This window comes from Acinonyx jubatus, chromosome D3, assembly GCF_027475565.1.
Source record: "Acinonyx jubatus isolate Ajub_Pintada_27869175 chromosome D3, VMU_Ajub_asm_v1.0, whole genome shotgun sequence".
NCBI classification, from domain to species: Eukaryota; Metazoa; Chordata; class Mammalia; order Carnivora; family Felidae; genus Acinonyx; species Acinonyx jubatus.
Window position 1 is genome coordinate 55,386,613 of NC_069392.1, and position 12,538 is coordinate 55,399,150.

Genomic DNA, 12,538 nt, shown 5'->3' on the forward strand with positions numbered 1-12,538 from the left:
CCCTGCCTGTGTGTGCTCTCTCTCTCTCTCCCTCTCAGAATAAATAAATAAACATTTTTTAAAAAGATGATAATTGTGTAATAAGAGAAAATCATTTAGGAGAAGTGGTTTTAGCCTTTTATTTGTATTTTTCCCCAAAAGGGTATCATAACTTTATACCTCTTTATTCTACTTATTTGAGAAAAATACAAGTTAAAATTTGTAAGATTTATTAAAATACATTCAAAGGTAGGTCGTGTGGCTTGTGTATATTAGTCTGGTTTGGTGGCATTCAGAGTGAATCTGTAGTTTTCTTGGTAATTAAGTTTTTAAAGCATGATACTTTTTGGTTGGCTCATAAGACCAAGAGTTGTGAGTTTGAGCCCCACATTGGGAGTAGAGATTATTTAAAATAAAACATGAGACTTTATTGTTTTATAAGTGAGGTTTACCTGAAATGTAAAATACATTTGTTCTCACATAATACTGTGGATTTAAAACACCTTAGTCTCTCCCTTGTCAGAGTTGATTTGATTTTTAGAAATGATCTGCATGTAAAATTTTATGCCAAGGAAGATTTTCTTTCAGTTCAGAAAATGATATCCAAATCCCATTTCAGTTGGTTTTAAACAAAAATTTCACTGAACTTAACTTTTAATTTACATAAAAGACTGGTAAGTAGAGTGCATGGAAAGTTAATGCTTATCATTTAATCTGCAGTGCATTAGTAGGAAAAATATATTCATTATCCACATGCACTTTATCCTGAGCTCTTTGCCAAAGAAAACTAGTTTACTAGTCCATTTAATTATTTAGGATATTATAATCTCTAAATTAGAGTATTGTGGTGGATTCTGTAAGTCATATAATTTTTGGTAATTTCTATTATAGCTTGGAAATTTCATGTGTACCAGTAGGTTGAGTTACTTAATGTGGACACTGTACTAGATATTCAGGTTATTAATAAGTACCAGGTGGTCAAATTAGTAACATGTCACAATAGCAGGATTGTGTATGTTGTAGAGTTTTGTCTGCTTCTTTAAGATCTTAAGGCCAGAGTTTTACTTCACAGTGATTGGGCAAGATTTTAACTTTCTGGTCATATAGTCTCTTAAGCTATAAGCAATCAAGCTTATACTTACTAGTCCTCACAGAAGTAATATCTAGAGTCCTCCTTCATGCTCCCACAATCCCCAGGGAAAATGTCAAATATAAACAAAAGTAGAGAAATAGAACTCCCATATACCTACCATCTGGCATCAGCAGTTTTCATTTCAGAGCTGGTCTGGTGGCATGGATGTGTGGATACCTTTTCTCTCTGTCCTCCCTTTCAATATTTTTGTTGTTGATGATGAAGAAAAAATTGGGTGTTCCCCCCCTCCCCCCAGTTTCCCACAGTTAGGATTTGCATCCCTTTAACACTTTTTGTCATGTCCTTTGGTGTCTTATATTTTCTGTGAATTGATAGGTAGGTCCGAAGGCTTGATCAAATAAATTCAGGATCTCCCTCTTTCCCCCACCACCTCACCCCAGCAAAAATATGTTGTAGGTGGTATTCTGTATAACTTAATACTCTTACTTTTTTTTTTTAACTTTTTTAAAATTTATTTTTGAGAGAGAGAGAGAGAGAGAGAGAGCGAGCATGAGTGGGGGAGGAGCAGAGAGAGAGGGAGACATAGAATCCAAAGCAGGCTCCAGGCTGTGAGCTGTCAGCACAGAGCCCGACGCGGGCTCGAACTCACGGACCGTGAGATCATGACCTGAGCCGAAGTCGGACGCTTAACCGACCAAGCCACCCAGGCACCCCATGCATAACTTAACACTCTTAATTTAAAAGCCAAACAGCATGAAAATGTTTTTTTCCATTTTAACTTTAAAGCATCATCTTATACTAAAATAGGGTTCTGATAACGAAAGATATTTATGATCAGAGCCACTAAATGTCTCCCACCTACTCTTTGTGTTAACTATGCTCTCCATGCACACAGTATAATTGCCACATCCAGAACTCTGCTGCTTTCTCTTGACCCCTGAATATCCCAATCCCCAAATCTGTTGGTTGCTTTTTTTTTTTCAGAGACAGACTCAATTAGAATGGACTCTAATAAGAGTTTTATAACTTGTGATTTTTAAATATTTAAAATCATATATGGGGATTATACATCTGTACTTGTATTATAGTTTTTATTACACTTGTGATTGGGAAATCTTGAAATTGTATCAACCCTGATATTTAAAGAGCTTAGTTACTTGGCAAACATTAGACAGGCTTTGTTTTTAAAAATTGTTTTACATGAGTTTCCTATAATTTTCCTATAATTGAAGTTATTTGCTAATATATTTTTAAAGTTTATTAATTTTGAGAGAGAGAGAGAGATTGAGCTGGGGGAGGGGCAGAGAGGGGGGAGGAAGGGGGAGAGAGAGAGAGAGGAAATATGAATGAATGAATGAATGAATGAATGAATGAATCGCAAGCTGGCTCTGCACTGTCAGCATGGAGCCTGATGTGGCGCTTGAACTCTTGGACTGTGAGATCATGACCTGAGCCAAAACCAAGAGTTTGTCACTTAACCAGCTGAGCCATCCAGGTGCCCCTATTTCCTAATATTTTAATGCCCTCCCCAGATCACAGTTCATTCTGAGAACAAGAGCAAAATTATCTTATACCATTTTTTTTTCTTGATGGTTGTCTAAGACAGGTGTTTTTATATTCTAGACAGAGTTATTGAAGACACAGTAATTTCATATTCTCTGGCTCTGGTGTTGGTAGGTTGCTTTGTACCACGATCTGAAACAATCTACAGGTCAGCTTTACCAACTAGTCCTATTCTTGGGCAGATGAAGCCTGGCTGAAGAGAGATGGTTTGTCTACTGCCTTGATGTCTCTATTTTTGTGCAGACTTTTTGGAGGTGCCTAAAATGTAAACAATGGGAGAATAAAATTTTCAGTTTTAAAAATAAGTAATGTACGAAACAGGTATTCAAGAAAAGTTTTGTAATGTTTATTTTAGAGAGAGAGGGAGAGCGCACTGCACACATGAGTCGGGGAGGGAGCAGAGAGAGAGGGAGATAGAATCTGAAGCAGGCTCCAGGCTCCGAAATGTCAGCACAGAGCCTGATGCAGCGCTCAAATTCACAAATTGTGAGATCATGAACTGAGCTGAGGTTGGACGCTTAACCGACAGAGCCACGCAGGTGCCCTCAAAACAGGTATTTTTATCCCATTCTTGGCCTCACCCCATTCTCTACCAATCCCTTTTATTTTTTTAAAATTTTTGCCCCATCCCTTTTAGATGAGAAGTTTAATACACTTTTTTCCAAGTTTAATATATCTGGGAACTTGTTTTTCTTGGAACATTTTTTAACATGTCAAAAGTATAAAACAAGGAATATTTCAAAATTGCTGATCTAGAATATTACCCTTTTTATGTTATCACGAGATAACATGACTTAGAATGATCTTTCATGATACTCCACCTTGCTTGATGCTTATTCTGATGTCTATTATCATTTCTAGGGTTTCATTTTGGCTTATTTTGAATAGCACTTTTGCTCTCATTAATTCAGCATATACTTATAAAACTCCTACAGGACACTGTGCTAAACTCTCCAAAAAGTATGCGAATGAATCAAACCTCAGCTAAAAAGAGATCGTAATCTAGTGGGGAGCCCACAAGACAGGTTAACAATCATTATGGAGGTAGTAATTGGTTAGAGACCTAAGAGCCCTAGATGAAATGATGTGGCAGTCAGGAGTAGCAGATGATCGCTGCAGAGAGATTTGGAAAAGCTGCAGGCAAAAGAAGCTGTTGTAGCTGGGACTTGAAAGACAAGTAGGGGTTTGGTATTGTAGAAATTGGAATGGGGAGATGCCATGGGAGGGGACCAGTGTGAGCAAAGGCACCAACACAGGAAAACATGAAGCACTTATGAAGGGAAGTAGTGAGTTGCTGTTTGACTGAAGGATGATGACACACTGGAGTGGGCGTCGGGGGTGGCATGGTGGAGGGCTGAATAAGTGTTAGGTTTGGGAAATTTGGTTAAATTTTCTGTTAAAGAGGGGCGCCTGGGTGGTTCAGTTGGTTAAGTGTCCAACTTTGGCTCAGGTCCTGATCTCGCAGTTTGTGAGTTCGAGCCCCATGTCAGGCTCTGTGCTGATAGCTCAGAGCCTGGAGGCTGCTTTGGATTCTGTGTCTCCCTCTTTCTCTGCCTACCCCCACCCCCACTCATGCTCTGTCTCTCTCTTTCTCTCTCAAAAATAAACATTAAAAAAAATCTTTTTTAATTCCCTATTAAAGGGTTAGACTTTAGGAGATCATGGGAATACCACAATGAAGGACATGCTTTAGAGAGGTTAATGTGGTGACAGTATTTGAGATGGGAACGCCAAGGCTGCGTGCGATTCAGGTGAGTGAGTAGTGCAGGGTGTGGAGGTCTTGAGTGAGGACACTTGTGTGGAAGAGGAGGACAGGGCAGCCCCTAGAAGTTGTCACAGACGTAGAGGACGGGCTCAGAAATGGCTCTGGGTGCTGAGGGCACAATTTAAAGTCATGTTATTAAACAAATATTTACATTTGCTGTAAAATTTTTAATTAAGTTTCCTCCTTATTCTTAGTTCTAGAGCCAGTACAAAAGCCTCATGAAGGTCCTGGAGAAATGGGGAAACCAGTTGTCATTCCTAAAGAGGATCAAGAAAAGATGAAAGAGATGTTTAAAATCAATCAGTTCAATTTAATGGCAAGTGAGATGATTGCACTCAACAGATCGTTACCAGATGTTAGGTTAGAAGGGTAAGTACCTAGTGTGGTCCTGTTGGCATTTAATTAAAATGAAAAGTGTGCTCTCAAGTCCCAGTAAGTTGCACTTCAGTGTTGACTATTCTGAAAGTGAATGTTATATCACTGTTATTACTTATCCCATTTAACTTATTAAATGTTGATGAAAATAGTACTGATCATTAGGCTATATATTTTAAGCTTTAGATTAGAAGTGTATTTTAAACTTATCAAAATGTTCCTATAGTCAGCTTTTAAAAAAGATTCTTTTAAGTTGCAACTTAAAACAGTAATGTATGTAGTCATAGGTGTACATATTAGTGAATTTTTACATATACATATACACCTGTCTCATCATTATCCAAATCAAGATATGTGTGTTAAATGAATATACCATAATTTATTTACACATTGATAGACATTTGGGTTGTTTCCACCCTTTGACTATTACAAACAAAGCAGTTGTGACATTCTTATGCGTGTCTTTTGGAGGACTTAGACTCTTGTTTCTGTTTGGTATGTCTAGGGGAAAGGAGTAGGTTATACATATATCTAGCATTAGTATGCGCTGCCAAACATTTTTCCAGGACGATTGTGCCACTTTGCATTCCCACCCCCAATATAAGAGGCCCAGTTGCTGCGTGTGAATGGTACACAAGATATCTGGGCTAGGGGACAACAGGCCCAGTGAAGAGCAAAGGAACTATGCAGAAAACACACGGAACAAGTGGGCAGATACATGTAGCTCCTGAGACCCTACCACCTTGCCCTCTGTGGCTCCCATTGATGCCAACAGCCAGGCCTTCCCTCTCCCTCTCCAGGCAAGAGATTGGAGGATCGTTCGTAACACAATAGGACTAAACACAGAGAGGTGGAGGAAAACTGATATTAAGCATCATTCAGAGCTAATAATCACCTTTTTGGTTCCCTATTTTTATAACAAATAGGTCACCAAGGAATATTAGACGATCACAAGAAACCCTCAAACATGGAAAGTATAGTCCCCAAAAAGAGAAGTAAGCAATTTGGGAGAAGCAAAAACTATTCAGGTAGAAGAAAACTTAAAAAAAATAATCCCAAAGAAATAAAATATTACAACCTTAAAACAAGAGTAGGATACTATTCAAAATATACGCTAGGAGAGCCAAAAAGAGTTTTTGGGAGTTTAAAAAGAAAGAAAGAAAAAGGCAGAACTCAATAGCAGCTCAGCAGCAACCCTAGAAACAAAGGAGCAACATTCTAGAGGAAAATAATTTCCAACTTAGAATCTATATCTGTCCAAACTTGCAGTCAAACACACAGGTTAAAAAGGGACATTTTTGGAAATCCAAAAAGGTCTCATAACACTGAGCTGCCACACATCCTTTCTTGGGAAGTTACTGGAGATTATGCTTCACCAAGTGAGGACTCAAACCAGGGAAAAGATGGACACAGGACATAGAAGACAGGAGATGTGACATAAAATTAATGTGGTGAGAATCCCTTGAGGATGGTGAAGGGAGAGCCCTGGATGAGAGTTGTGTAGGCCAAGAGGCGGCCCACCCACATGGAAGGAGGCCAGGATACTCAGGCCCTGGAGAGACTTCAAGAAGATGGGGGATGGTACCGCTGAATGTCTCTAGAAGAGATTTAAATCTGACAATTGATGGAAAGTTTGGGATGCAGTTAATATTGTGCATATAAAAATTAAACCGGGGTGGGGGGGATTGAGAGTATCTATATGTTCATCCAGCAGATTCATTGTAAATCTTAGGTTTTCACAAGCTATTTACTCTCCTGAACAATTTAAGAACAATTTTCTTACTAAAGAAAGCCAGATTCTTCAGGGAAGCCTGCAGTTAAAATTTGAATGATGTCTATGTTAAAAAAGACTCAATTATTTTTGTTTTGGCAGAGTTATTTTTGTAATTGTATTAATTCCCCTATGTACATTACCACTCTTAACACATTTTGTTAAGCATTTACATTTTGAACAGTGTTTAAACGGTGTGATACACATGCTTGTGCACTGAATTTTGGGCTTGTTGAAGACTGCTCAGATTCGAAAGTCTTACTTTGCACAAGCTGCTAATACATAGTCCTTCTTGCCAGACATTTGGGCCCCGTGGGAGTGGGCCACTTGGGAAGCCGGCACAAAGTCACTACTGCAACTGAATAGCCTTTTTACACCTTCTTGCTCCATCTCTGTGCAAGTGTCCTTTAAAGTTGTTGTTTGTTTAACTTTTATTGTGGGACGTTTCAAATGTATACAGAAGGAGACAGTAGTATAATGAATCCTCATGTGTTCATCACCTTGCTTCAATAATCCCTAATAGTCTCGTCTCTTAATGCCCATTTATATGTCCCCCCAACAGTCTCTGTCTCCTGGTATTTACACCTCTATGTATTTTCTTCCTGCACTGCACTAGCATTGGTCTGTATGACCAGTAGAACACAGTACAGTGATGGAGTGTCGCTTTCAGGATTAGGTTATAAAATGCATTGTGGTTTCCAGTTTGGTTTTTTATTCTCACTTGGATTATTAGCTCTGAGATTAGCCAGTTGACTTGACATGAGCATCCCTGTGGTAAAGCCCATTTGGTTTGTGGCCTTTTGTGGATAACCAGCTGAGTGCTCTTAGAGGCAGATTCTCCTATTCCAGGCAAAGGCATATCATTTGTAAATATTTCATTATGTATCTCTGAAAGGTAAGGACTTACAGAGAAAGGAAGGAAGGTAGGAAGGTCATGATACCATTTTTATACCTGAAAAAATAATTAACAGTGACTCCTTAATAACATGAAATACCTAGGTAGTGTTCAGATTTCCCTAGTTACACCATACTTTTATTTTTTTGTAGTATTTGTATCAGGATCCCAATAAGGTCCATACATTGCAACTGGCGAACAGGTCTGTTAATTAAGTCTTTCTTAGTCTCTGTAAGTTTCCTCTCCATCTTTTTTCTCCTTAGAGTTTTGTTATTGGAAGACCAGGCTGAATATCTTGTATCTTTCCTCAGCCTGCATTTTCTGGACTGTGTCACTGTGGTGTCGTTGGCTCTTCCTCTGTTCCCTCTCTTCACTGTGGATTGGTAGCTTAAAGGCATTTTGTACCAGTATCCTTCAAGTCAACTAAATTGTGTGCTTGTGGTAGGAACGGTGTGCACTCTGGTCAGTCATGTGCATCTCCATTGGACAGGTGCGTTCTGTGTCCCATCTGTCTGTTTTTTTCTTTTGGAACTCCCATTAGCCAGGCTCTGGGCTACTCGAATTGATTCTTTTAGTCTCTTATATTTTCATCTGGTCTTTTTTCTCCTTCCAGGGAAAAATCCTAGACTATCTTTGAGCTATTCTCTTGAATTTATTTGTTAAATTTTTTATTACTAAGTCTTTGCCATTGTTATCTGGCATTTTAAAAATGTAGGCACAAAATCCTGCACTTTACCTTTTTTATACATGTAAGAATTTGTGAGATATTTAGTATAACAATAGCATTTTAATCTTTCTAGTTTTCAATTTTTTTCAGTTTATTTATTTTGAGAGAGAGAGAGAATGAGCAGGGGAGGGGCAGAGAGCGAGGGAGACAGAATCCGAAGCAGGCTCTGTGCTCTCAGCACAGAGCCCAGTGTGGGGCTCAAAACCACGAACCGTGAGATTATGACCTGAGCTGAAATCAAGAGTTGGATGCTTAACCGACTGAGCCACCCAGGTGCTTCAGCCTTTCTAGTTTTTAAAGTAAATTTAACTTTGGTTTAAAAAATAATCAGTTCCATGAGGCAGGCTGCTGTTAAAGGTCTTCAGAAAAATTGCCGGGGCCAGGATAATTGATTTGGCTTTGAATCCAGGTCATCTGGCTCTTACTTCTCTTTTCTCTTTTCCTAATTGCTGAAAGCTACTTTTTTTCATTTTCTTAACCATTCCTTCTAATGCTAGGTGAAATTAAGGAAACTGATTAAAGTAATGTATTTGGTAGAATTCTGTTTATTTTCTTACATCAGATAAGCTCCTCTAGATAACGGGATGAATTTGTGGAGGTTGCTTTGCTTATAATTTTTTAAGATTTTGTATTTTCCAGGTGCTTTATAAATAATTGGCATTTCTGGGGTGCCTGGGTGGCTCAGTCGGTTAACCTTTTGACTTCGGCTCAGGTCATGATCTCACAGTTTGTGGGTTCGAGCCCCATGTCGGGCTCTGTGCTGACAGCTCAGGGCCTGGAGCCTGCTTCAGATTCTGTGTCTCCCTCTCTCTCTGCCCCTCCCCTGCTCCTGCTCTCTTTCAAAAATAAATAAACATTTAAAAAAATTTTTTTAATAATTGGCATTTTTTTCTTTTCTTTATTTATTTTTGAGAGAGACAGAGTGCAAGAGGGGGAGGGGCAGAGAACGAGGGAGACACAGGATCCAAAGCAGGCTCCAGGCTCTGAGCTGTCAGCACAGAGCCCAACATGGGGCTCAAACTCATAAACTTGAGATCATGACCTGAGCTGAAGTTGGTTGCTTAACCGACTGAGCCACCCAGGTGCCCCAAATAATTGGTATTTCTAAGGCTGATAGATATTTTGTTTCACTTAGATAAAATTTTGTTGTGAATATTCTAGCATAAATACTACTTTTTTGTACCTGTCTTCTAATTTGGTTTCTACCTGCTTCATGAAATGTAAATTTTTCTGTTATAGAAATTTAGCAAATTCCCTGATGTTTTTTATCTTTTGCCTCAGAGAGACGTGATAAATTATAGTTTAAAAACATGCTTCAGGGGCGCCTGGGTGGCGCAGTCAGTTAAGCGTCCGACTTCAGCCAGGTCACGATCACGCGGTCTGTGAGTTCGAGCCCCGTGTCAGGCTCTGGGCTGATGGCTCGGAGCCTGGAGCCTGTTTCCGATTCTGTGTCTCCCTCTCTCTCTGCCCCTCCCGCGTTCATGCTCTGTCTCTCTCTGTCCCAAAAATAAATAAAAAACGTTGAAAAAAAATTTTTTTTTAAAATAAAAACATGCTTCAAAATATTTGTCTTGAAACTTTTTATATGTATTTTTTATTTTGTATTTGCCATCTTTTACTAGGGATCTCAGAAATTTTATTTTTGTGAAAAACTAACCTTCTGTTTCCTTTAATTATTTCTCAAAAATAAAATCATCTAAACATCCAGAAAGCTATAGGAGGTAACAAACCTTTGTATCAACCACCAGCTTTATTGAAGCTTCAGCTGCCATATTTTCTTTATATTTTGCTTTTAGCAATAAAACGTTATGGCTATAGTTGAATCTCTTTGTATCCTCCTCCTCAGTTCCAGGCCACTTCTCTCTAACAGTCATTCTGATTTTTCCATTTATCCTTACTGTTCATGTTTTAAAAGTACTTTTATATGTCTATATATATAAATAATATATAGTGTACTTACATATTTTTAACTTAACAAATGGTAGTACAGCATATGGATATGCACATATCCTTCTGCAACTTTTTAGAAATTGTTTTCGTTCAAGCATTGGTTTTGAGATTTATTCATGTCAGTACATGTAATTCTGGATGATTTATTTTAACTTCTTTGTAGAAGTCCATTGTATGAATATGCCATAATTTATCTATTATTGTTTTACTTTATGTGTACATATTTTGCAGTTATGTCTCTGTAAACATCCTTTTACATGTATTCCTTTCTGTAGATGTAACAGTTTTCTGTAGAATAGTGCTTTTCAAATTATAATTCATGACCCTTTACTTACTAATGGATTGTGAAATCAGTCGTGAATACCTGTTAGCATTTTAGTTAGTGAAATAGAAGAAGTGTGTTTTCGTGTAGTAACATTTTTCATTAATCATTGTTTCAGGATGTGTGCACTAGATTAACATAAAATGTATTTGTTACTGTGGGTTATGGTCAGAAGTGTTTGACAGTTGAAGTGAAATTATTGTGCTGAGAGGCATGTGCTCTTTTATTTCAGTCGATTTTTTAAAAATATTGCTCCCTCACTGTTTTCACCAGTTTACATTTTCCAGCTATAGAGAATGAGAGACTTCCTTTCTGCACATACTCATGCAGAGGATAATAGTGGCATGGACTGGGCTAGCACAGGTGGAGAAGTTTTAAAATTCTGATTGCATCTTTAAGATAGAACCTATCAGAATGCTGGTGGGTTGGGTATGGAGTAAAAGAGAAAAGGAGGAGTAAGAATTTGGGTCTGAGCAGCCGTCTGAATTGCAGAGATACTTGCCAAGATAGAGGGCGAAAATAGAAATATGGGATTGGTTGAGATAGCAATCAGAGTGGATGAGATGAAAAGGAGGCGAGGTTAAGTGACTGCTGTTTCAGCTTTTGAAGAGTAAGAAGAGGAAGATCTAGCCAAAGGGTACGAAAACATGAGGTACGAGGGGGGAAAGCATATGGAAGTCAAGCAAATGTTTGAAGGAGTAAGTGGTCAACTGTGGTAAATGCTGCTGAGATGTGAGGAGGAGGAGGTCTGTAAATGGCCCAGTGGATTTCAGGGTGTGGAGACTGTTGGAACTTAGATAACATTGTTTCTGTGGAGTGATAGGAATGAGACCCTCATTTAAAAGAATGAGGAAGAACTTCCAGTTTCTGTAATGGCAGCCTCAGTGTTTTGAATCACCTCTTCAGTTGAGGACAATGAGAAAGTTAGGAAAAAATATATATATATTTTTATATATAAGTCGTTTGCTTGAAAGCATCCGGATGTTAGATGGCAGAGCTTAGAAGGCAGTGAAGAATTATGGAGCCAAGGGATGCCTCGGTGGCTCAGTTGGTTAAGTGTCTGACTTCATTCAGCTCAGGTCATGATCTCACAGTTCGTGAGTTTGAGCCCTGTTTCAGGCTCTGTGCTGACAGCTCAGAGCCTGGAGCCTGCTTCAGATTCCGTGTCTCCCTTTCTTTCTGCCCCTCCCTTCTTGCAGTTTGGCTCTCTCTCTCAAAAATAAACAAACATTATTAAAAAAAAAAAAAAAAAAAAAAAGAGTTACGGAGCCAAAATATGGGAGAAGATAAAAACTCAGAAACAAGCCTGGAACTTTTACCAGGGGGCCCTCTACTGACTCCAGAAAGTGTATACTGAGAAACTAAATAGTGCTTTTGATAGCCTTATGGTGCTGGGACATAAAACCTATAGTCCAGAGCCTAATGTGTGTGTGTAGTAAGGAGAGAGTCAGATAGCCCTTCCTGCATGCTTTAGTTTTAGGTTCCTAGAAACAGTGATGAAATTCAAGTAGATCAACCCTGGCAGTGACTGAAGCCCAAGTTTAAACCATCTTAACCCAGGAAACTGAATTAAGATGATTAAGATTTACTGGTGCCTCTGGCTCCCCCTAGATTCAAATGTAAATCCTCTCCATAGAAAGCTATTAGGCCAGTGAATTTTTATTTTTATTTTTTTAAGTTTATTTATTTATGTTTGAGAGAGGAAGAGAGTATGCAAGTGGGGGAGGGGTGGAGGGAGAGAGAGAGAATCCCTAGCAGGCTCTGTACTGTCAGGACAGAGCCAGATGTGGGGCTCAAACCCACGAACCATGACATCATGACCTGAGCCAAAGTCAGCCAATTAAGCCACCCAGGTGCCCCAGGCCAGTAAATTTTTAAATGGTATTTCATGTACCGTGCCTGGCTTCACTAGACACCTGAGGAAATAAGGCAACGTGAAAAAAAACAAAAAACAAAAAACTAACAATAGACAGTGGAAATAGACCCAGGTAAGGGAGTTAACAGGCACAGACTTTAAAATGATTGTACATAATATTAATGTGTTCAAGGAGATTTTTTAAAAAGATTGAGAATTTCAGCAGGGAACTAGAATCGATTA

The 12,538-nt window shown here is 38.7% G+C and overlaps 1 protein-coding gene across 3 annotated transcripts in view; it reads left to right on the forward strand.

Annotated features, from left to right (window-relative positions):
- GALNT1 (polypeptide N-acetylgalactosaminyltransferase 1) overlaps window positions 1-12,538 on the forward strand; it is a 126,198-nt gene that overhangs the window by 66,509 nt on the left and 47,151 nt on the right. For all 3 annotated transcript variants that reach the window (XM_053206670.1, XM_053206672.1, XM_053206669.1), the window contains one exon: window positions 4,595-4,769. In XM_053206670.1, coding sequence (XP_053062645.1) covers window positions 4,595-4,769 — 175 coding nt within the window. The remainder of the gene's footprint in view (window positions 1-4,594; window positions 4,770-12,538) is intronic.